At 33.8% G+C, this 27,084-nt stretch overlaps 2 protein-coding genes across 2 annotated transcripts; one reads left to right on the forward strand and one right to left on the reverse strand.

The window, feature by feature from the left end:
* Positions 1-708: 708 nt before the first annotated feature.
* LOC127805634 (uncharacterized) lies at positions 709-1,623 on the reverse strand. Its single transcript, XM_052342384.1, has one exon. The coding sequence runs from the start codon at positions 1,621-1,623 to the stop codon at positions 709-711; it is 915 nt and encodes a 304-aa protein (XP_052198344.1).
* Positions 1,624-16,798: 15,175 nt separating this feature from the next.
* On the forward strand, positions 16,799-20,180 carry LOC127805635 (cytochrome P450 716A75-like). The gene is made up of 3 exons (XM_052342385.1): positions 16,799-17,768; positions 19,441-19,628; positions 19,875-20,180. The coding sequence occupies exons 1-3, from the start codon at positions 16,799-16,801 to the stop codon at positions 20,178-20,180; spliced, it is 1,464 nt and encodes a 487-aa protein (XP_052198345.1).
* Positions 20,181-27,084: the final 6,904 nt, after the last annotated feature.

A 27,084-nucleotide genomic window follows, 5' to 3' on the forward strand; every position in this document is an offset into this window, starting at 1 on the left:
TGTGTATTTATAAGTAGGTCTCATATATGGGCGAATAGTATATATTTTTAGTTGAGCTTTCGCTGTTTGTGCGAGACGTCCAAATACCTCACTGAAATCATTTGAATGGTGACTTAGCATTTTATATTCAGACACAACACATATGTATATAAGAGGCATTTGGAACAATGAGCTTATTCGGATATGATACACGCATATATATATATATATTTAACACTGCTTTTTTTTTTTTTTTTATACAGAACGAGCAGAGGTTCTCATCCTCAACTAGCTATATAAAATGCCATTCATGAAGAAAGCTTGGGGTGAAAACTGTTGGTATTTTTATGGAGAAAGAATAAAAAAAAAAGCATATGTGCAACAGAGAACAGATTGGAGAAGGAATAATTTTATTATATTAAAATTTGATCAACATCGTTACTGTTTTATAGCAAAAAAAACATAAAAAAATCAGCCAAATCTGCTGCACGTGCATAACAGAAAAGTTCCTAAAAATGCTGAAGACTAAATCAAAAACCTAATCTTATCATGTAATTTGATTTCTTCAAACCACATCATCAAAACAGATATGTTGACTTCTTCAAAGCAGCTTCTAAGTCATATTTTCAACACTCCTCCTTGACTTTGATGCTGCAACTAAATTTAATTTTGGCATAGGCATGAATATGGTTTTGAGGGGGCATAAGCATGAATATGATTTTGAGGGAGTTAAAATAACTCCTCCTCCTCCGGTTGGCTAGTAACAGCTCTAGCTTCTCCTTCTTGTTGTTGTGATCTGCACACAATTGTGATGTGACCTAATTGACCACATTTGTTACACTTTACATCGAGCCTCCACCAACACCTGTTTTGTGGATGATTTGTTTTTTTGCAGTATGAGCAAGGTGGATAATTTCCACTATTGTTGTTTTCAGCATTTGTGAGCTTCTTGTTGTGATCCTTAACTTTTTTTCCACCGATGGGCCTTACTTGTGCCTGTAAAGCTCCTTCGACGACTCCTCCTTCCCTTATAAGCCTTCTTTGTTCTTGAGCCTGTAAAGCATTAACTAACTCTGCCAAGGAAATGCTTGACAAATCTTTAGCGTTTTCTAGAGAAGAGATGGTGGCTTCATACCTCTCTGGAAGTGTAACAAGTATTTTTTCAATTATTCTTTGATCAAGAAAATCTTTACCTAACAATCTCACTTTGTTAGCAAGGCTAAGCAACATGTCAGTGTACTCCTTCACAGTTTCTGACTCCTTCATTCTTTGCATTTCAAACTCCCTGATCAAGTTTAACACTTGCATATTCTTTGCTCGTTCATTGCCTTGATATTCTTCCTTGAGATGATCCCAAATGGCTTTTGCTGAAGACAGGTTCATGATTTTTGTGAAAATATTAGGAGACACTACAGCATACAAGTGGGCCATGGCTTTAGCCTTTCTTGTCTTCCTCTCCTTGTGAATCTTTATTTGATTCATTGTTGGATTGGCTGGCAAATCAGCAACTTCGTAATTTTCCTCAACTGCTTCCCAAAGATCTTGTGCCTGGAGATGAACTTTCATTTTAATAACCCATACCTGATAGTTGTCGCCATCAAATATCGGTGCTGCCGGCATTCCGTGACTTGATTCTGCTTCCATCTTTGCAGATTGTTGGCTTGAATTTGAGTGTTCGTGATTTTTTTTTTTCAACTCACAGGTCCCTCAAGAAATACGCTCTGATACCATTTTGTTGGTATTTTTATGGAGAAAGAATAAAAAAAAAAGCATATGTGCAACAGAGAACAGATTGGAGAAGGAATAATTTTATTATATTAAAATTTGATCAACATCGTTACTGTTTTATAGCAAAAAAAACATAAAAAAATCAGCCAAATCTGCTGCACGTGCATAACAGAAAAGTTCCTAAAAATGCTGAAGACTAAATCAAAAACCTAATCTTATCATGTAATTTGATTTCTTCAAACCACATCATCAAAACAGATATGTTGACTTCTTCAAAGCAGCTTCTAAGTCATATTTTCAACAAAAACAAACCCCATTTCGAGACCATAATGAGACTCCAACAGATACCCAAATATGAAGACTCAATGAACACCAATAGAAAGAGAACCATACACAGCAACAAGCGTATATATATACATATATTATAGATGTTCATATATATATGATAATGACTAAGGTGAAGAGACTAACAGGGGAACTTATACAAGACAATAAATAAACAAGGGAGCTTGCACTGAAAAATATAAAGTGGGAGTGCAAGAAGAACTTTCAGGAATGAAGAGAGAGTGAACGAAGGGAACTTGCCTGATGACTTGCTGATGAGACTCCTCCGCTGAAGCTCCAGTCAGGAATAGATAGTGGGAGAAAAGAAGAAGAAGATGGCGAAGAAGAATGGATGGAGAAAAAGATGAAGGCAATGGAACAGTGGGGGGAAACAAAGGGAGATATGCAAATCGGCACAAAAATGGAAACAACCACAGTGCGCAGAAGAAAATGGGGCTGCGGCACCAGTTCTGTACGCCAACCTTCAAAAAACTCATTTAAGCTTACTTTTTCTGATAACAAACAACTTTCTAGGGCATTTATAACATTTGACACTTATTCTCATTTTCATTCTTCTTTTCTTTATTCACATAAAAATTTAAATTCCTTTATCATTGGGCTCAAGCCCGATCCAACAATTATATAGCCCACTTGATAAACCCATGAACTCGTTAACTAATTAATTGTGACCCATTATATTATTTCTCAATTTTTAAGAATTAAACCCATACACTTATTTTCGCAATCACATGAACCATAAAATCAAATTTTAAAATCCAAAACTATTTCTATGCCATCAAAGCAGTTTATCATAAATATTAAAATACTTAGACCCACATTTAAAATGCTATCAAACTGACATTAAGTAATAAAACTCCTAGACCCACTTTAGGGTCGTTACAAAAAAAGTGAGTCATCAATTGATAGAAAAGTTCGTTTTAACCTTCAATATATGGCGTTCCCTCTTTGTAAAAACACCTGTAAGGAGGCAACAACCATCAACCAATGTCTCCATAGTTGTAAGCTCCCACCCACTCTAGTTTTATGTTGATACTCATCTATATATTTAACCATGTTTTATTTGTTTATTTGATATATACTCAATATATTGGTTGCTAGCAAGTCTATCCTTTTTTAATTTGTATATGTTTATTTAGTCCATTAGTCCAAAGGAGTAAAATAGGAATCAACTTATCATAACTATATTCATCATTTTCTATCTCTCCGATGACGATGATTTTTAAATCTTGATTTCTATATTACTTTCTAACATGAAGGTCGTGCTTTATGATATAGACTCTCATGCTATGCTATTTGCTTAATCAGATGCCCAAAACCAATAGTTATATTCATATAGCCTTTAATCTTGTTGATTTCCTACATTCACATTTGCATTATCTACGAATAGTAGTGTTTTAGATTTGTTTGATTATTCCTTTCCACTTTGTAGTCTGCAAGGAGTGCATCTACCTGAAAGTCCAAGAAGGAATGAAAGAATGTCCGATTTGTCAGGAAGACTTGAGCGCTTTATCGAGTGATGAATATCTAAGGTAACTTCCAAAATATTATACATTTATTGTACAATGTGTGTGTGTGTGTGTGTGTGTGTGTGTGTGTGTTTTTCATTGAAACTTGATAATGATTCCAGCTACCATATATGAACTTAAAAAAATGATAGCAAAATATGATATTTAAGCATAACAAACCTCTACCTAATTAGCGTATCTAACCAAAATAGGGTATCCAGCTGCCATATTGTCTGATATTAGTATGAATCTAAAAGAACCTTTACCCTATTAGCAAGAATTTTTAAGATAACTTTGTAAGCAACATTGCATAGGCTTTTTTCATCTCCTTCAACTAGATATTGATTCCTAACTTTTTGGTTCACATAAGTTCCCTTCTCTTCAAACTTTCTCTTAGTTCTCTTTTAACTACACCTTATATTCTAGTTTGTTGTTGCTACTATTTTCTTGTTACAAGGCTATCTATTAACTTAATTCTATTATTCTGACATCAAAATTCTCCCATGTATTATAGAATTTGAAAGTATTTGAATCTCTAACGTGTCTTGCTCGTGCTCTCCATGTTGTTCTTTTTCTACCTAGATGATTCAACCACTCCGTCTTTTTTATTTGTCAATGTATAAAGGTGACTTATAATACCCAATATCTGTCATCCCTAACTTATATAACAAGTTCTTAAAATCCCTACTCACAGATTCTAATTATGGTTTTCCTCCCTAATTCTCATCTTGTCTTTGTGCTTTCTTTTCAACACACCATACTCCATATTCAGTCTTCTCTGAGTACCTTCTAATAGAAGGTTAATGAATGATATCTTATTAGTGGTTGGCTTTTTCTTCTCCTTATTTTTGTTCTTTTTCATTGTGTTTGTATTGATTTTGGTTTTAGTTGTGAGGGAAAAGCTTCTTTAATCTATATGGCTATCTTTGAATGAAATTGATTCAACAGAAAAATTAAAAAAGAAAAAATAATGAAACCATGATGGCGGATTACATTCTTTGTTGAAATTATCTTTCATAACTTTTACAGACCCGATAAGAATTATCAAGGGTTGATTGCAACTATTTTAGGCCAGGCTTCTAGAAATGGGCCAAAGGAAAAAGCACAATCTCTCTCGCCTGGACTTGCTGCCCACAAAGAAGAGTAAGGAAACCATGAAATTTTTGTTCTACACTGTTTTTTTGTTTCTTAGACCTTATGATCTCTTTGCTTAAAAGAAGATTTCTGTCCATCTCCTTGTAGGAAAGCACATGGTAACACTGAGTTGACTGAACACTCTATGTATCCCAAGTAAGCTCATTTATATTTATATTTATATATATGTGTGCACACAGCATTGAATTTACATTTCTAAGTAGTAGTGCCTAATCGAGACGGAGAAATGGTTAGATCAAGTTTTTTAAAAGGGCTTATGCCACCTTTGACCCTTGTCTTTCTTGTCTTTCAGAAGAATTGACATCCATTTTTTGGGAAAAAACTAAATGCCTAATGGCACCATCTTAGAACATGGTTTACATTGCCATTTTTGTCATTCTTAAAAGGATGAGATAGTAACCAATGTGACTATATATTTTCATGTAGGGATGTTGATGCACCAGATTCATCGATTGATCCAGGAAGTACCTCTATGTGAAGAAAAAATTTTGCTTTCATGCTCAAGAATGTGATCCCTAGTGTTTTGGTTTGGGTATGTTTTTGGTTTGAACTTTGAATTTGCAAATTAGTTCATGTTACCTTGTCATAGTTATGAGAATGTTTACTTTCATTTGTGGAAACTTCTGGTGTTGGTTGTGATTGACTTTAGCGTAAAGATAAATTTATTTAACCCAGCTTAATCACTACAAAAAGAGTAAATTTGTTCAATAATTTTTTTTTGAAAGAACTTATTTTTTTTTTTATGGGGGTTGTGATGTTATTGATTATGTGTTGACTAGACTTTGAATGACAGGAAACTTTAAGCTCCGTATTCTGTAATGAAAAGTTACCCTGGGTTGAGTCTTAGGATAATTTTAGAGCTTATATCAACCTAGGATTCTCAAAGAGTTTATACTGGATGTCGTTTCTACACCAATGACATTTTTAGTTGTAGATGTTATGATTGTGATTACTGATGAGATTGTTAATTTGTCGGATGTAGGTCTCAAACATTGTGTCCACTCTAGTTATATATATATATATATATATATTTGAGTGTTATGCACATATAAATAAATTAAAATCTTTATCAAAATTAATATATCTTCATATAATTTGAATCCTGTAGGCATATGCCTACGTAATTCCCCTTTCGCTTAAACCCCCCAAGATTAGCTTTTAAAGTCAGTTGCATGCCAGAGTTTTCATTTGCTTCCAGCCCTTGACTTTAAACTTTTGTGCAACGCTTCACCCTCACAGTCAGACTATTTGGTTGATTCCCAAGCCCTATTTAACTTCTTTCCTAATAATCATCCTCTTCACGCACTATAATATTTAAGCCTGGTATGTATTCTTTTAAATATTTTGGGCCATAAGGCCAACGTTCATTCTTCCAATTATTTTAGGCCCTCCTTAGTCCAATCATTTATGCCCAGTTCATAATTTTTCAACACATGTTAGCCCTTTTATAGATTTTATTAACAACACGGAGCCTATGTTCCCTGCTATTGAGCACTACCTTTTCAAATGAAATTATGTTTGGAATGAATGAATTTGAAACTTGGAATTTACTTATAAATGAATTTTACGTACAATTATTGTATTTGGTATGAAATTGTTTAAATTATAAATTCAATTCAAAATTTCAAATTTATGTTTAAAATAAACCTAGACTTAAAAGTTTTATTTGGAAGAGAAAAATATTGTTGAGGGCATTTGTCCACAAAATTTGCTTGCTTGAATTTTGTGAAATTTATTTAAAAAATTTCATTTATTTTCAATTGTCTCTCGGCCGAACCCCTTAACTATATGTGCTATGAACGTTGCATCTAACTATTCATAATCTTCGTTAAGTGCAACATTATAACAATTGTGAGGGCCTCCAACATTGTTGATCACCCACGTGTCTTTCTTCTCTACAAATTTTGCTCGTAACCTCTAAGAGCAATTGTTGAACAATTTACACTTTGAACATAATTTAGTACTTGAATGGATGATGACATATGCATAATGATCATGAATTGACCAGTGTTTCACATAATAGATAAGTTCCTACTTGCTCTTAAATTCCAAACCCCTTTCTAGCTATCCACTGAGATAAGTTTGCATGTCTAGAATATTAATAAAGTTTAACCCTCAATTTCTAAGACAATTGAATGGCCTTGCTTAGGGTTGTGTCATTAATCCTAAAACCCAAGAGATGTTAACCATATCAACCTAGCCTCTAATTGGATGTATTGATCAATGTTAATTGTTGTTGTACCATAAAGTAAAGCTAGGACATCATCATATGTAGCCCCCTGATCCATGTTAAACTTTACACTATCTCCATCGTACATGAAATTATCCTTAGAAATGGCCCACTCCCCATTCCAGTAACATTGAACTATAATGGGTTGGTTGCCCTTGTTAGGGAACTCATATGGATGTGTGTGTATTTTTAAAATTTTCATCTCATGAAAGCGCAGCGAAATTCAACATAAACCATAGGATGCTTGGATGTTTAAGCAATGTATTATTACATCACAAGTAATAAATTGAATAGTTCAATGCATACTTGATTAGAAGATACAGAGAAAGTGTAGAAATAATTTCTACGTGAAGACCTCGTCCTCCTCAAGCTATGGGGGGCCTAGTTGATCCACACTAAGCAAGCCTTCCAAAATCCCTTGAAGCCTTCTTTGTGCTAGATTGAAGACAACAAGGTTCCAACACTCATTTTGTTCTCTTTTCGGTCTTGTGAATAAGCTCAACAATAATTGGGCAAAAACAACCAGCAAGAGTCTAGAAGTAGCAAGAAGAGGTAGCAGCTCAAGAGTATGGCTGAGAGTCCATGAAAAATCAACTTAATCTTCTCAAACCTTCATTCTAATCTCTTCTCATCAGTATAATAAGAGAAACAACTAAAAGCTAACAACTCTCACAACATGCTTCTTCAGATGGTGACAAGTGGCCAGGTTTTAGTCGACCATCCACTAATTCCCAAAGCTTTTGTACTTGATTTGTCGAACTAAAAATTATTGATAATATTCATCAAGCAGTCAATAGTTTTCAAAATTTTAGAAAAATGGTGAACTAGTTCAAGAATGGAGTCAATAGTTTGGTCCTACATGTTGCATGATCCTTCTTTTATTGCATATGATCTATTAACTTTTAATGGATCCCATTATTAACTCTTAATGACTTTACAAGACCTACCATTAACTATTAATGACGTCGAGAACATTACAAGTGACATATATTCGATTTTGGATGCTTTGATTTTTGGCGTGTGATTTTCTAAGTTTACTATCAAGTAGCAATCAGACAACATCAAACACCTTTGATGCCGATATCAAACACTTCGATAGGATCACAAATGAGTCGAGCCATATTCATGAGTTGCTCGATGTTCGGCTTGATAAAAGCTCATTCAAGTTCATTCATTAAGGTAAATAAGATGAACTTGAGCCTAACTCTGAAACTTGATTTGTAAACGAGCCAAACTTAAATTCAATAAAGTTCAGGAACATGTTTGATTAGAAGCTCGTGAATATTAATAGACTCGATCAGAGGACTTATAAATATACTTGATTAAAAGTCCATAAATAGCTCGTGAACAAAATCGTTTACAAATACATTAATACATTTATTTATAATTTTATAAATATATTATTTAACATAATGTTATCAAGATTTAAATTATTATAATAATATAATTAATTTGAATATGTTTAAAATTATTATATATATTAATTTAATCATTTAACATAATATAATATATGTATATATATAATAAAGCAAAATAGCAAATTAGGTCTAAGTAAAATAACAGATTTTAGTGAACTCGATCTTGAGCTCGAGCTTGCCATGGTGCTCAAGCTCCTATCAATTTCGAGCCCAAACTCAGCTCCTCAACATTTTGACGAGCTGAGCTCGAGCTCAGTTCACATTAATCGAGCTCGAGCCCAGAAATTGGCTTGTGAGCCGAGCTTGAGCTCAACAAATATTAACTCGGCTCGATTCGATTGCAAGCTTACACTTTAACCTATCTTAAGAATATTTCCATCTTCTTAAGACATTTTGACAATCCTGAGTGACGTTTAGTAACATATTAGGATAATCTAAGTGGCAGTGAAATATATTCATTGTGAATCTATTTTAGTTGATTATTACTATGTAATATAATCCTTCCATCATAATATCATGACTGTGTCAAAGTCATGGAGTGATAAACTCACAAACTTAGTAATTATGTGATTAACCTTAATTAATGCGATTAGATGGCGGCACATCAAAAAACTCTTTTCCAATCATTCATGCCTTAGCTAAGGACTTCTCTTATCACACTAATAAAAAAATCGCATAGGATGTTTACTTCATTATAATGAAGGCAATAGATCCTATCGACAAGCACTTGTTTCCATGTACCAGGATTACAAGACCGCACGATGAACATTTCGCACCTTGTAATTGGATAAGTCTGTTCATTAATAAATCTTATAAATACACCAATACATAAGACAAATATATTATTTCAAATAAGAGGATTGAGTTACACAATCGCAACTTGTTAACAAAATCATTATCCACTTTGTCATGTGATATGTTATCAACGTCATGTTTAGTGTGTTGTAACTTACAACCACTCATGAGTTTATTATAAGCATCACATGTTTTGTGGTATATAACTCACCACTCTTTATCATTAGTAATATATACTAATCAAAGTAGTAAACTTACAAGATAATCCATAATTGATTAATCAAAGTCTTTATTTAAAAAATCTAAAGGATTAAGAACATTTAAGAAATCTTGTTACCAAAGAATTTCGTCAACATATTCTTAACAATTTAATAATAAGATCTTTTATAGGAAATCTAAAAACTCATCCATACTAGAATTAGAGAGTAATAAATGAAGATAAAATTGCTATTAATTATATACAAAGATACATCAAATGTTTTATGCCCAATAAATATCATTTAAATCTAATATTAGGGCACATCATTAATAGTCCATACTTATCCAAACCATATGTAAAGTAAATACTTGCAACCAATGGTATATGGGTACCTCGTATAAAAGTTTACAAAATTATAAACGTCATATTTATAATGATAAATATGTTATATTTATATGTCATATTTACAAAATAATCAAACAACCATAAATCAAATCCCCAAACCAAACAATCCCAAATCAAGAAACCCAAAAATGCAGTAACTATCCTTTAATTAACCCCAGCCCTAAAACCAATACACAAATTGCAAAACCTATATCGAATAACCCCAATTGCAATCCCTAAATCAAAAAACCCAATTGCAAACCCTAGTTCAATTTCCCAAATTATAAACCCTAAATCTAATTTTAGTAAAGCAAATAGGCACGAAGATACCTGCTAACTTCAGTGCCGATAATAGGGAATGACTCACGCCTGAAAGGATGCTGATACCGAGCCCATGGTGGTTGTCGGTCGACAACAATGACGAAGCTAGTGTGACATTGCAATTGCAGTTCATCTAGTTATTGTCTTGTCCTTTTCATTCTAGTCATCATTGTAAGAAGGTTGTCCCATCGATCTAGTTGTGGATATAGTGAGAGTCACTGGCAGAGGAGGGGGGGGGGGGGGGGGGGGGGGGGGGGTATAGTCACCAGCAAGTTTAACCAAACTAAAGTTGTAAATCGTTACTTAGGAAGACATAGAGATGCAAGACTGAGATTGAATTCAACCTTCAATCTTGCAACTTTAAACAAGCTAGTGACACCGTCTTTTTGGTGTAAGTGATCTTGTTACTCTTTGTAGTAAGATTAGTGAAAACTCACTACTTAGTGTAGTGAGACTCAACTCACTATTTTGAGTAACGAGTTACAAAAGCTCAATCTTAGTGTCTTACTACACTGGGTCAATTGGGCAAGAAAAATCACTATTGGGAGTAGCGAGCTTTTCTCACCTAATTGTCCTTCCCCACATGACATGGCAAGTTTGTAGCATGCTCTTAAATAGTTTGAAACTAGTAGTATTTTTTAAATAATGTAAAAACTAGTATTATTTTAATTTTTTTTTGCTAAAAATGACTCAAAAAGAGATTAAACTAATAATATCATCAAATTTTGATCTAAACATGTTTAGACGCATTGAAACGTTGATTATCACCCTTCATTATGATTTTATAATAAATGGTGACATTTGTAAATGGATTAAGGGTGAGTCTCTCTAATAATCAATGGTATGAACTTGATTAACCAAATAAAAATGGGTTAAGAGATCTACTAGAGCAACCAAGGGAGAAGGAATTAATTTAACAATTAAAGTTGAATTAATTATAATTATTTTTAAAAAAAATCCTTTTTTTTATATAGTAATTATCATGCTCGCACTAAACATATTTTGGTTGACATTCATTTTATTATTTGTGAAAAGATTATTGGTAATTAATAGGTTGAGGTTTGATTTCTTCCTACATAATTTCAAGGTGTAGATCTTTAATTAGTAACTAAAACTCTTCTTTTGGCTCGATTTCAATTTCTATTATCCAAATCTTAAGGTTGCGTTCTGTTTGTTATTTTCAAACTATTTTCAGTTTTTAGTTTTCTAAAACACTCAAAATGTGTTTACTTTGCTGTCTTTAAAAACGCATTTTCGAAACACAAGAAAAAATTTTGTAAAGGAAATCCAAAATGCAGAAAATGAGCCAGCTTCTATGAGAGCTTCTCTTCTTCCTTCTTTTCTTTTTTTATTTTTCTCCATCTTGCATAGTTGAACACAATGGTTATCAACAGCGTAGTCGATTCGGTGGAGGCCATCTCTCCCCCCCTCAACGGCCATCAACGACCACCAGATCCAGTGGTGGCCAGACTCAAGGCAAGTTGAATCGGTCGGAAAAGAACCAGCGACGGTGGCGAAGAGCAATAGTAGCGGCGACGAGCAGTGGTGGTGAGGAAAAGCAATAGTGGCAGCGGCGATGGCGACGAGCACGAGTAGCAATAGTGGTGATGTGGGTTGCTTCGTAATCGATGATTGCTTCGTGGGTTTCCTTTGAATTTTGGATTGGAATCTCCACAAAGTGGAGACCAAATTTTTAAAAGCGGGTTTGTGGGATTTTGATTCTTTTTATTTATCAATGTATTGGATGATTGATACTGTGTATTTAGTTATTGATTTATATATTCAATTATTGATTTTGTGTATGTGCGTATTTAATTATTTTGATTATGCATGTATCTGATTATTTTGTGTATCTAGTTATTAATTTATTTATTTGATTATTAATTTTGTGTATGTGTAAAATTATAGATAAGATAAAATAAATAGAATTAAAATTTATTAAAATAAATAAATAAAATAGTGAGTGAAATAGAATAGAGAATATGAGGCTTGGTTGAAGCACGCACAATTTTCGAGATAAGTTAAAAATATATAGTGAATTGTTTATAATATAATAGGGAATGAAATGTGGATCTAGTTAGGAGTTGGCTTTAGTGGTTTTTTTTTTTTAATAATATCATGCCAATATTTTTTATGCTTCTTGTTATAAAATAGGTTATTGTCGAGTTTTTGTTTATTGTTTATCTTTCACATTTTCTCATTCTTATTGAGTTTATTTCAAATTCTTATTTCTATATTTCTTATTTGTTTTTGCTAAAGTTAATTTATTTTTTGTTTGTATTTTATTTTTGTAATAAGAAAAAAATATTGTAAGATTTACCAACTTCAAAATGTATATATTACTTAATAATATACTAGTATTAAACTGTTTTAATTTATTAAATAATTAAATTTATTAAATAAAATATTATAAAATAATTTTTTTTTAAATTTTAAATTAAACGTGTTTTCTAGTATTTTGTTTTGAAAAATAGTTTTCCAGAATGATAAACATAACGCTTTTTCAATTTTTTAAAAATAAACTATCAAAACAAAAAACTAAAAATAAATTTAAAACTTAAAATTGAAAATTGAACTTCAGTAACCTTATCTTTTACATAATCTCAAATTTGAAGATGAAAAAGGAAATGTGGTTACTTAATTGATCAATTTGTGAGAGGATATAAAGGAAATATATTCAAGAAATTGTATTTAATTTGTATTTAGTTAGTTAATTAATTAACATTGAACCATAAGAGAATATACATGTATCTTTAATTTAAAAACAGTGATTTTACATTACAAAAAATAAATCCAATGGTTGTTGTTTTAAAGTTTATTTTATAATTTTTTTTCTAATGACATGATTACTTAACATTCAATTTTTTTTATTTTTTATCTGATATATATACTACATAAAGTTAGGACTTTTAATTAACTTTAGTTATACCCAATAATTAGCATTTATTTAGCATAAATACATAATTTCTCATTTTACTAAAGACATAATTATTCTAATTATATATATGAAAATTATTTAATTTGTTCTTATTTTATTTATTTAAATAAATATTTAAAAGCTAGATTGCACACCTCATACAATACACAGTTTCTACTATAAGTAGAAATTCTCTTTACTTTATATCGATCAATAATAGGTTAGAGAATCTTGAAATTAATTTGTAATAAAAAAGTTTTGAAATATATGATAAAATAAATTTTTTCACAATATTTGATGAGCTAAATAATGAGCATTCAAATTAGGTAATTATTTTTTCTTTAATTTTAGATTATTTAATTTTCTACAATTATACTTCATATAATTTATGCTATTAGCTAGTTAATTAATTATATTTGTTAGAGCTTATTTACCATCATTAGTAATAGAAATAATAATCGAGCAAAAACAATAAATCACAATTAAGAGACTTTAAAGGAATTATTAAATCACAAAGAATCTTTGTGTAAATGACCCAAATTATAAGAAATTTAGAGACATTTACTTATTATAAAATTAAAACAAATTAAACTCAATGTAATTAATGAGGCAGCTTGCTAACAACTTGTGTTGTTTGCATGCCAACAACTTCCTAGTAACTGTGCGTATGAATGTAATTAATGAGTAGCTTGCTGCTTGCGTGAGCCTATCTCCTTGGGAATGGTCGGGTGTTGCCACATTGCGTTATGCGTCCCGTCATATTTTGAAACTGCGTATTAATTTGTATGTATTACGTATGCTTCATGATGACGTTTAAGAATAGTAGCACTTTCCTATGTTAGTTTTTGCTAACATTTTAAGCATATATACACAATAAACACAGACCATGAAGTCTCAATATTTAATATTTAACGTGACTATAATATTACGTCATTATATATATATATATTTGTGGTGTTCCAATGAGTTAAGTGTACGTGTGACAATGGATGAAAAACAATTATATAAATAAAATGAGTCTCCCGACCAAATGAAAAGAGGAAGAAAGGTGATGGAGCGAAAGTCTTACCTAGTACCTACAAAAAAGAAGAAACGAACGCGCGGAACAGCTCACGCGGCTGCCTCACGCTGCTGCCCTCTCCTTTACAACTCTTCTATTGCTATTATTATTATTATTATTATTATTATTATTATATATACCATTACTTGGGTACCTTGGGTACCATTACTAGTTGGCTGGACATAAGAGGAGGAATGGAGAAGAAAATTGGAAGGAAGAAGGAGAAGTGGGTCGCCCAGCCCACTGCATCGCACGGCCAGCGTGCCTTCTGCAATTAAACGAGAGAGGGAGTAAGAGAGAGAGAAGGAGGGGGCGTTACAGTGCGTTCCACGCACACTGAAGAAGAAAGCAAGACCTTGCAAGAAGTTTCATCTAAAAATAAAATAAAATGGAGGCTCAAGTCCGCCGCCATCCGTCCCCGTTGCTGCTTCCAATTTTCTCCTTATGTTATATGGATCGTGCTAGAGGTTGATAGAGAGTCATGAGAGGATAAAAAGATTAAAATACTTTTGCTCATTTTGTAAATTTACAAAATGGATCATTGTCTACTGTTTTTTCCTCTCTTTTCATGATCGCCGATGTAATCGTCGCTGCTTTCCAATGATGGAGCCAAGAAAGAATTATTTGGGCCAAATTATAAAAATTATAATTATCTATAATAATATATATATAAAATAAAAATAAATAAAAAAAATCAACTAAGACCAATGCCTCAACTGGCCAAAATGTGGCTCCTCCACTGTTGCATTCACTTCATCACCCCGCCTTGCTGATCATAGCTATATCTTTCAAAATGCAGTGACAATTGATGAGGCAATGACAACAAGGTAATAGTTATATTGGCGATCATGGAAAGAGAAAGGAGAGAACAGTTGACAATGACTCACTTTATAAATTTATAAAGTAAACGTGGGTATTTTAATTTTTTTTTTCCTTTAATAACTCTCTTTGTCAATTCCTCGTTGCAGAGTAGATTAATTCATGTTATATTCACACTTACAACTTTATATGCACTCTAAGACTGCCGACTCCACCGCCTCCCTGTCAATTCTCTTCTCTTTCCACTACATTCACATATATTATATTCTCTATCCACTTATTCCGTATTAATTAATATATATTTATTATATGTTATATACTATATATATCTTTGCACATATATTGAAATATGTCTTGATTTTCAGGATGAAACCCGTTATTTGACCCGACCCTAGCTAATAATTTGAGACAAAATTCAAATATGAATTTTTTATGAGAGTTGTGGTAGAATGGAGCGGCCCAAATCGCCATATATATATATATTCTCATTCATGTAATTAGAGATGAGGTGAAAAAGAATTAAGGGTGTAATCAGGATTTCTGGATTTGAGAGAAATCAAGAAATTGTATTGTTTCATTTTTTTCATAGTAAAATTATTTGTCTCTCCTCATGGACGTAAATTATAGATTGTGATCGAACCATGTAAATCTTGTATTTGCTTATCCTTTATCTGTTTGTTTGCTTCTCATTTTTATACATTGTCATGACAACATACACACATCACTATGCACAACCACTTGACTTTAAGTTTACCTTCATCTCTTTAAATTTCTTCAAGTCACAAATATTTAATAATCACTTTAAATAAAGTTAATAATTATTATTCGTCCTTGAATTACCGAGATGTTATATTGATATTCTAGTAAAAATTAAAAAAAAAATCTAAAAGTTTGATAATTTTTTAATAATTTAGCCTATTTTAGTGAACTCACAATTATTACTTTTAAATTTAATAAGCACATATTACACTCAATTACGAACATCAATTTTATATTAAACACAAAAAATGAAAATAAAAACACAAAACAAAGGCTGAAAATATTCTAATTTAAAATCTAACTTTAAAATTATTTGGAAATCTAAATGCTATTAAATGTAAATCTGATTTGTTATCCCAATTTGTGTTGTCTGCGTGCCAACAACTTCCTAGTAACTGTGCGTATGAAAGTAATTAATGAGGCAGCCTGCGTGAGCCTATCTCCTTGGGAATGGTCGGGTGTTGCCACAATGCGTAATGCGTCCCGTCATATTTTGAAACTGCGTATCTGTATGCACTACGTACGTATGCTTATGACCATGTTAGTTTTTGCTAATATTTTAAGCATATATATACAAAACACACACTCCATGAAGTCTCAATATATATATATATATATTTAATGTGACAATGGTAATATATAGTAAATATTCCAAGCTTATCCAAGATAATTACTTTTGTGTCAATGCCTAATTATGCCTGTGCTTTGGTCATTTAGTTGACATATGACTTGTTTCAATTAATTTTCCACTTCCACGCCATCATGAGCCACCCAATTAATTAAAGCCACCTCACAGACAACGAGAGGCACCTAATGTTTTAGAAGGGTTATCTCAATATAGAATTTTGACATTTTATGTAATATTTAGTATTAGTGAGATTATTATTCACCGTACAAAAAATAATCATCCAAAAATACTTCACAATTAACACAAAATTCAACATTTATATATGTTTTTTATTATACATTTAACTCTAACGCACTGTATATTAGTTCAACCAATGTTTATAAGAATGGGATGTAGAATAGAATATATATATATATATATACATACACGCACACATACATTGAAACTACAGATTAGTGTGTGCGTGCGTGTGTGCATAAATCTCACCCAGATCGACTTTGCAGAGTGTGACTCCAACTTCTAGTAATTTTGCCGCAGGCCCGCAACCAAAACGAAAATGGATATTCAACAGCTACCATTGTTGTATCTCTACGTGCTTTTCTCCTTTCTTCTTCTCGTCGTTTCTCTCTCCCTTTACAACGCCACCAAGAGCACCAGGACGCCCAGAAACCACCTGCCACCTGGAAAAACCGGTCTCCCGGTCATTGGCGAGAGCTTCCAGTACCTAGCCGCCGGCTGGAACGGCCACCCGGAAAAGTTCATCTTCGACCGCGTCGCCAACTACTCTTCCTCCATCTTCAAGACCAATCTCATGCGCGAGCCCACCGTCGTCTTCTGCGGCGCCCTGGCTCACAAGTTCCTCTTCTCCAACGAGAACAAGCTCGTCCAGTCATGGTGGCCGACTTCGGTCAACAAAATCTTCCCCTCTTCGAACCAGACCTCGTCCAAAGTGGAGGCCGCCAAGATGCGAAAGATGCTCCCGTGTTTCTTCAAGCCGGAGGCCTTGCAGCGCTACGTCGGCGTAATGGACTCCATTGCGCAGCGCCACTTCGCCGCCTACTGGGAGAAGACGGACCAGGTCGTCGTTTTCCCGCTCGCCAAGCGCTTCACATTCTGGCTGGCCTGCCGGATTTTTCTGAGCATGGAAGATCCCGGTGACATCGAGACGTTCTTGGAGCGTTTCAATCTATTGGCGGAGGGCTTGTTGTCGATCCCGGTGGACTTGCCGGGGACGCCGTTCCGGCGGGCGATCAAGGCTTCCGACTTCATCAGGAACCAGATGCTTCTGGGCATCATTAAGAAGAGGAAGACGGAGTTGGCGGAGGGGAAGGCGTCGCCGACGCAGGATATTCTGTCACACATGCTGCTCGCCGCCGACGAGGATGGGAAGTTTATGGCGGAGATGGATATTGCGGATAAGATACTGGGGTTGTTGGTCGGCGGCCATGACACTGCAAGCTCTGCCTGCGCTTTCATTGTCTTCTACCTCGCCGACTTGCCAGACGTCTACCAAGCAGTTCGCGACGGTAACTTTTCCGGCTCTAATCTAATAAGAAAAAAAAAAATTCAAAAAATAAATAAAACAAATTACTATCAATATTATTAATAAATATTGGTGAGTTTTTTCTATTGCGATTTGATTAGAATAAATATTTATTTATGGAAATATATTTTGACTGTTGCCGTACTTTATTATTATTATTATTATTATTATTATTATTATTATTATTATTATTATTATTATTATTTAACCAAAATGCATGGAGAACAGTTTTAGAAAATTGAAATCTTGACAAAAAGATACATGGAGAGCATGTTGAAAAATCAAAGAGAGCTTCCTAGCCCCAAATCTTAAGTTTGTTTATTTAATAGAATTAATTAATTAACATGAATCTCATGGCCAAATATATATTTTTATCTCTTGTATTTTCACATTTTTTTGTGTGATTATATGAAATTTTCGTTGTTTCAATTATATCATTGAATTATATATTTTCAAATCAATTGCACACCTTAATTAGAGCATGCAACAAATGCACGTTGAAAAGCCTAAATTACCCCTCACACGCATGTAAATAATTATCATCTCCACCACAACTTCTTCCTTCAGTGGCTGACGATGAGGCATGGGAAGTAGCCATAGAAAGGATGGAAGAAAAGGTGTGGTGGAGATGACGATTGGCAAAGAGGTTGAGTGGGCAATATGGTAGGATAAGAAGCACTCGGCGACAAGGTAAGGGAGGTGGCTAGCGACAAGTTCAAAGGATGGAGAAGAAGGTGTAGGTCAATAACTATAGCGAAAGGTGCAGAGACCATCGTTGGTCGAGGAAGGTGGAAGGCGAAAAGGAAAATTTAAGGCATCGATGGTTCGTCTTCCCTGATTGACAGCCTCTATACCTTTCGCTATTGCTAACGCCTTTGCATTTTCGCACAACACCTTCATCTCTTCATCTTTTTCCATCGCCGATACCTTCATCTTTTCACCTTCTACTACTGTTGCCGCCTACCTCTTCACCTTCTACCACTACCAACGCCTTTGCCTCTTCACCTTCCGCCTTCCTATATTGACGATTGATCTCTACACCTTCTACCATAGCTATCGATTGTGCCTTTTGCTCCATCCTTTATACTTGTCAGAAGACACCTCCCTTGTTTCGTCACCAGCCACTGAAAGAATAAGCTATAGCAGAGATGGTGGTTGTTTGCACATGTGTGAGGAATAATTTGAGCATTTTAGTGCGTGTTTGTTGTATGCTCTAACTAAGGTGTGCAATTGATTAAAAAATATATAATTTAAATAACGAAAAAACATGAAAATACATAGAACAAAAATATGTATTCGGCCTGAATTTGATACCTAACCATGCATGATGTATTGCCATACCATCTCTTTCCTATCTCAACATTTCCAGCCAAGGTAAAAACAGATAAATAGAAGAAATATTATTTTTCCTTTTTTTTTTTTTTCATTTTTTAACAATAGAAGAAGGATGGTTTTCAACAAAAGTCATCATGGTGCGTACTTCAATGGTGACAAAATGTTTAAATCTTAAACAATGCCACATAATACGTGGATCCATGTCTTTTTTTTTTTTTGGTAATTGAGTAACCGATGAATTTATTTTATCACTAAAAATAAGATTAATCTATCATTAATTAAGGGTAAATGCTTTTATATGGGTGTGTGTGTGTGTGCAGAGCAAATGGAGATTGCGAAATCCAAAAGGGCAGGCGAAGTATTGAACTGGGATGACATTCAAAAGATGAAGTATTCATGGAACGTGGCGTGTGAAGTGTTAAGGTTTGCACCGCCGGTGCAAGGAGCTTTCAGGGACGTCTTGGCTGATTTCACGTACCAGGGCTTCTCCATTCCAAAGGGTTGGAAGGTTGGTCAATTTACATATTAATTAAGAATTGACCATTTAGCCACACTTCATTAATTATTTTGAAGGTCACAAGTTATAGTTAGTTTCTTAAAACATCCCATTCTTGATTCTTCATCATTCACCTCAACTTTTACTTCTCTTTCGGTTTTGGGTACATGACAATAGTAGAAATTAAGAGTGTAATTGGCACTTTGATTTGTTCCATTATTGGTTAAACTTTCTTCTTTTCATCATCTGTTTATGCAGGTCTATTGGAGTGCATATTCGACCCATAAAAATCCTGAATATTTTTCCCAACCAAACAAATTTGATCCTTCCAGATTTGAGGGCTCTGGACCTGCTCCTTACACATTCGTGCCATTCGGTGGAGGGCCTAGAATGTGTCCTGGAAAGGAATATGCTCGATTGGAAATACTTGTATTCATGCACAATCTTGTGAAGAGGTTCAAATGGGAGAAACTGATTCCAGATGAAAAGATTGTTGTCAATCCTATGCCTATCCCAGAGAAGGGTCTTCCAATTCAACTCTTTCCCTATAAAAGCTTGAAGTAACGGTTGCGCTCCACATTTACATTTATATCAATGCTTGCGAGTACTACCACAGACAATCATTATTGCTAAAGTAGTCATGTTTGATTAAACTCTTTAATTATACATGTTAGTAAAACCTAAAGTCATGTTATAAAGCCTAATCATGGCAGTGGATCGATGCCTTGTTCTGATATCTTCGTAGGCTATCTCTGTCATTGGGTTTGGGTAGGGCTGTAAATGAGCTAAGCTGCTCGTAAGTTATTCGGGACTCGACTTGATGAAAGCTCGTTTTAGCTCTTTTTCAAAGCTCATTCAATAAATGAGCCAAGCCTGAGCTAGGCAAAGCTCGGCTTGATAAGGCTCGTGAGTTGCTCGATTATAAGTTCGTGAGTTAGCTCGTATAAAAATTCATGAATAATTTAATATATACTTTAAATTTTTTATATATTTATTTAGAATAATTACAAAATCATATATTTTAAGTAATTTTATTGAAAAATATGTATAAAAAAGTTATAATACTTCATGAATTTATATAATTATATACTAAATATTAAAATTCTTAAATAAATTTATCATTAGTTTAATTTATTATTTACTTTATTAAATAAAATTAAAACTCGATAAGGCTCGTGAACTTAATGTGAGCCACAAGATACTCAGCTCAATTATAAATGAACATGCTCGTTTATAATTGAGACAAGCTTGAGCTTTCCAAAACTCGATTCAGTTCGATTATAGCCCTAGGTTTGAGTTTATGCTGGTCTTGGTCTTGGGATATACTGTGGCAGTGACACAAAAATTCATCATGGGGAAATACGAATAGCTCTAAGGTCCTAAAAAGGTAAAAAATGACTAAAAAATATTGTTGCACTCTCAAATACAAATATTGCAAGGGAATTCTATTATTCGCACAAGTTAGTTTATTTTACATGTAAAGGAAATTGTAAAAGAAAGTAAAAAATAAATAAAACAGAAAAAGAACAGGCAACAGGCCCCGGCGTAATATTTGCTTTAACAATGACAAAAAATGACCCCAAATTTCTATGCGATACTAATCACTTGATAAATGTTTCTTAATATAATGATAAAAAACACTCTGTCAAATGTGACAGGCAATACTAATTACTTCATAAAGGTGACAAAAAATGCCCACAATAAATCTATAATAAATTAAATAACAATGAGTGCTTACACACTTCAAATAAATATATATGTACTTGTTGAATGAAGTACTAAACTAACCTCAACATGGATAAAATCTATTGGTTTTCTGAAAACTGGGATTGAATCGCTCCATCTAACTAGTTGAATCAAGAACTGGTCCGGTTCAAGATAAAAAATCAATCGATTTTTTAATGAACCGTGGTTGAACCGGCCAAGGTATTTTCTCTTTTTCGCTTTCCTATTTTAATCAAATTTGAAATATTTAAAAAGAGTTGATATCTACTATTTGGATACCATCTGTCATTTTTGTGAAATATAATTCTGTTAACACATTACTAAATCTATTATGGATTTTAACTGTTAATTTGAAAATAATTTGAGACCATTGATTTAGCAAACTATTTTGAAAATATTAACATATTATTTTAAACTATTATGAATCATTGGGCAAGTTCAAAGGTTACTCTAGTAATTAAAATTCGACTACCTATATAGTGTCAGTTTAGTTTATCAGCATGAGAAGATGGTGATATATTTCAATAAAGCTCCATTAGGTATTTTAGATAGATCTCAGGGCAATTATTTGATCCCCTTATACATTGAATGAATCCAAGGTTTGAATATATTCTTGTGATATTTAATGAGTTTTGAATTGATTATGGAATATTGTTGTGATTCCCTTCATTTATTGACAATTTATATATCTGAAAAATTGTTGTTTGCATCATGTGATATAACAGTATTGATGATATTTTGTCTACCAAAAACTAGTGAATCTTTGAATTGAAATTCTTTATTTTGATGATCTATCATGCGAAATAGCCTGTAGTAGACTTTATGTTCACCCTTTCTCCCCCAAACATTTTTAGGTGAGTAGGAATGATTAGATTAGATGTGGACTCATGCCAAAGAATTTAAGTGGCCTCAATTAGAATGATTAGTTTTGGTTATTTTCATAATATGAATATTATGGATTTCTAGTGGAATATTGTTCTAGTTTTGGTATTTGTAAACATTGCTTATTTTCCTTTAATAATAAGTTTGATGAATCTTTAGGTTTCACAAATCTCAAGTGTTTGTTTAAGGTTCATGGTTGATCACGCAACTCATCGATGAAGAGCGTGGCATTAATAGACAATGCAAAGAATATGAAGATTGAAATAATGACACCTCAGCTAGATATCAAATCATGTCATTTCACTTAGATATAAAAGTTCAAATAAGGAATTGATAATCAAGTAGAAAAATAATTGAACTATAAAAAAAATGGCCCTCTAATTCAACAAATGCAAGTAAAATTTTTTTAAATCTAGTAAAAAAATATATTCAAGCACTTTTTATTTATTTATTTTATATAACTAGCCTTGCTAAGGATGGACTGAATCAAGCCTCAATGAAACTCACCAGTCCGATGGTCCTTAAATAAATAAAGTTGCAATTGTAATATTTACAAATTCAAATTCTAACAATAAAATCTCTAAAAAGTAAGGCTTCACTTTTTAAATTGATTCAAATTTAGGTTTGACATGTATGAAATGACTAACATATATCAATGAGTCCATACACTTGCAACTACATTGAGAATAGTGTCAAGTTTGGTAGCATAGAAAACATGCTTTTAACAAAAAAATAAAAGCAGTGAAGAGTCTTGAGCTTTTCAGCATATACCACCATTTGTGTGTGTATGAGAGAGAGAGAGAGAGAGAGAGAGAGAGAGAGAGAGAGAGAGAGAGAGCAAAGATTAATGGACATGTGCATGAGTTCCATAACTCATCTTAGGTTGCAATTGCAGTAGTTGAAGTTAAATATTTGCTAAAGTATAACATGAGATGGCGTTTTAGCATTGCCAAGTCCCATGCTGGTATTAGGAATGAATGAGTACCCTTACATTTAAAATACTAGTAAACAAAACTTTTACATTACAAATATAATGGTTGTCTTCTTGTAGAATTCAAGAGTTCACAACTCATTTTTTCCTCTATAGTCATGGGCCTACTCAACCCGTTTAACATATCTAATTCTAACTTACAAAATGTATCATCTATTATACAATATAAGTGTGTGTAACCAAAACTAACACACATTATATTCCAACTTGCAATTCTTTTAAACTTCTAATACGTACCAACCGACGTAAAATAATGGCCACAAAGACCACCTCTTCTATGCAATCAAGAGAATTTGGAATTTACATTAACAAAACTCTTCACCCAACTTAGAACGTTTGAAACAAATATGTATTGAAAGCCAACATGTTTGGTGTTTTGTGATAATTATGAATCAAAATCCTTGTTTATCTGTGGGTTTCCTAATTTGACGATGACTATGATTTCGAATTTGACTGTGATTATGATATTATCAAATTTGATTTTATATATGTGAGATTTATCTTATCTAGAGGAATATCTCTATACATCATCTACTGAATAGGATATGATTTCCTGTATTCATCCATAGATGATTTTAGGTCTATAAATAAGTGCCCAGGTTACATGAAATAAGACACAGAGTGTGCGTGCTAATATCACTTTTGTATTATCAATATTTGGTTAGTGATATTTTGTTATTTCTACCCGTGATTTTTTTCGATTTAGTTTTTCACGTTAAATTCTATGTTCGTGTATGGTTGATTGGTTTGTATTTGATCCAATTTTGTAACATGCTTTATTCAAACATCCAAATAAAACTTCTCAAATCCCTTATAAAAATGAAGCTGAATCTACCATTGTAACTAAACGATTCAACTAACAAACAAATCTTGGCACTACTAGCCAAATGCCCAAGCAACCCAATACCTCACCCAAGATAAAATTAAAGGTTTTTCTATAGTGTTATTGCCAAACTACAACAATTGAATTTGTATGTAGGAGACCTCGACAAATAGTCGGTAAGGCCAGGTAAGAAGGAAGAGCAAGGAGTCGTAGGAGGAGATTTGCAGTCGAGGGCTTGACCTACTATCCAATGGAGCAAAGGGAGAGAACACTATAGAGGCAGGGTGCCTTGGATGGGTTTCTAGAAGGTTTCTATAGAGTTCACGGATGAGTCTTCAAGGTGGTTTACAAGATAGAAGACAGTCAGAAGTCACGCAGGGATTTCTCTCGCACGATCCCTCCATTGCCTAAGTTAGTATGGGTCATAAAGAAATAAATGTGTGGTTGAAAGCAATATGCTCAAATGTGTCACGCGAACAAGGTTCGCAATGGTAGTGAGATAAGGTGAACGGGTGAGCAATATGAGTGAGATATATAGGTGGACTCTTTGAGTGACTTGTTCAGAAGGGTAGAGAGAAAAGCTCTGTGGTCGGAATGACTTTCTTGGAGTCGATGGGTCGATTGGTATTAATAGTGGTTGGCTGTAACTGGGACATGTGATTAGCACGTGACACACAGATGCATGGAGTGCATGACTCTCCTGGTGCATTTGGTTGTCCCGAGGTTAGGCATGCATAGAGGGACCTAAGTGAGAAACTTTCTCATCCTCATGAAAGGTCCCCAGAAGGAAGGAGAGCCTTTGAAGGCTAGCCTTATCACTATGAGGCGACGAGATGTGAAATCTTGGGGATCTTCGGGTAACTTGGGAGGTCACTAAAGACTTGATCGGATGCTTGCATGGATGCCCGACAGGGTCATACGCTAGTGCTTGTGAAGGAAGAGCACGTGGCACGACACTTAGCATGACAAGGCATGTAGCTTGGCATGAGGAGTCATGCAGGTGCATCGACTGAAGGGTGTACAACGGACGTGCAACAAGCATGCAATAGGTGTGCAACAGGTGGCCTCATGGGTGTGGATGGTTGATTTGTGGGTGTGTGGAAGAGTCTTCCAGGTGCGAGTGTGTGACAGTATGCAATAGTGTGCAAGAGAGTGGTCATGTGGGCATGTAGCTGCGGGAAAGTGTGTGGTAGAGTGGCCACATGGGCGCATGGCTGCAAAAGGGCCCCTAAAGGGTGGTTGCGCAGAAGAGTCATCTATGCGGCTGTAAGTGTGGAAGGCTGTGGAGCACAAAAGGCACCTGTCAATTTAGTGACTTAAAAATTTAGTCTATTAAGTGGATAAAATCGGTATTAGCCATTGGAGACTAAAACTCCAACTACTATCTCCTAACAACTAACCTAACTGTAACTAACTTTTCTCCTTGATGTTATGGGATCACTTCTATAAATAAGAATAGAGCCGACGAAAGAAAGTCTAAGAAAGCTATCGTGTATCCTTGTTCTCTAAGTGTAAAACACTGGGATTGAGAGAGGAAGAGAGCTCTGAGTGTTGGGTGCTTAGAGAATGAGCTTGTACTCGATGAGTTTTTAGAGAGAACAAAGAATTTTCTTGTATTTGTATTATGTAATTAAGTCGGTTGTTGTAGTGGATTGACTAGAGGACAACCCCTGCTGTGATGTAGGATTCCATTAAGGAATATGAACACGTAAATCATGTGTTCTTGAGTGCGTTTGTGTTTCTTTTCTTTTCTGTATTTTAATCTTCTTGGTTCGTATTCTTTCTATTGATCGAGCTATTAGATGTCAAAGACTCAACAACATTGGTGTGTGACTCACGAGCATGCTCACAGGGCACCCGGAGGACTCCTACACGAGGCAGGCCAAGTCGTGCGGGGGCGTGCACGATAAGGGCATCTGCGCGAGGGGTTTGCGCCTCCTCATGCGGCCAAAGGGTCCCACTGGCAAGGCCACCGCCCCTATTTATAGGGGTAGGAACTGCCCCTGTCCTTCCCCATTTTCCTTTTTTGATTTTTATTTTATTTTGGTCTTGCTTTTGATTAGGCCTGTTCGAGGAAGCATTCCAAGCATGGATACCTGTACAAAGGTGGGTAAGTCTCTCGAGAATCTTCTTGGGGACTTCTCCGAGGAGACTGCCCTCGCAATGACTAGGCTAGAACATATTTAGATAGGGCAGATTAACACATCATTAGTTAATCTGAAATTGTTAAAATGTGGAAGGTACCTGTTTTTCACCAGTTCTAATAAACCAAGCCTCGAACTCAAGAACTAGAAAATCAACCCCATTAAGCTCAAACAATTTTGAAACCTAAAATGAGGAAAGCAAAAAACAAGTATGGAATTAATGTAGATAAGTAAGAAAATCTCGTATAGAAACTTTAACCTCTTTCAAGCTGAGAAAAAAGCCAATTTGGATCTTCATTTTCTCTTGATAGTAGTTTATCTTGGAGGATTTGCGTCGATTTTCTCCTTCTCTACAGCATCAAAGATCCATGCCAGCAGCTGAGAATGCCATTCCATTATTATGCTGATGTCGCTGCCCTGCTAATAGTGAAGAAGAGGAAGAAAAGAATGGCATAAAATAATATAAAACAAATAAGTTTGACAAATAATTCTTATAAATTGGCATGACACTTATAAATTCATAATAATTTTACTCAAAATTAATAATAGTATGTAATAATTAGTATATTTATATGAACAAATTTATTGTTAATTTTTTATATGACTATTATATATTTAGGTAGAATTATTATAAATTTGTGTATGTTATATTAGTTTGTTGTAAGAGTTGATTGTCAAATTTGTTTGTGGGTAAACATTTCCCTATAATAATGCCTTGGCTGGAATCAACTTTGTAAAATTCATTTTTAATTTCAAGCCCTTGCCCAAGGTGAATTTATTATATTATATTTTTAATTTTTTAATGATCATATTAATTGATTAAATATATATTTATCATCAATCAATAAGAATGTTTAGAAACTTAAAATAATATATAAAAAAATATATTTTTGTCTAAAAATA

Source organism: Diospyros lotus, chromosome 7 (assembly GCF_014633365.1).
Source record: "Diospyros lotus cultivar Yz01 chromosome 7, ASM1463336v1, whole genome shotgun sequence".
NCBI classification, from domain to species: Eukaryota; Viridiplantae; Streptophyta; class Magnoliopsida; order Ericales; family Ebenaceae; genus Diospyros; species Diospyros lotus.

Excerpts from the sequence above, each read along its gene's own strand:
- LOC127805634 (XM_052342384.1), bottom strand. The coding sequence starts at position 1,623 with ATGGAAGCAGAATCAAGTCACGGAATGCCGGCAGCACCGATATTTGAT.
- LOC127805635 (XM_052342385.1), top strand. The coding sequence starts at position 16,799 with ATGGATATTCAACAGCTACCATTGTTGTATCTCTACGTGCTTTTCTCC. Across the intron at positions 17,769-19,440 it reads CTACCAAGCAGTTCGCGACG|AGCAAATGGAGATTGCGAAA; the intron begins GTAACTTTTCCG and ends GTGTGTGTGCAG. Across the intron at positions 19,629-19,874 it reads CCATTCCAAAGGGTTGGAAG|GTCTATTGGAGTGCATATTC; the intron begins GTTGGTCAATTT and ends CTGTTTATGCAG.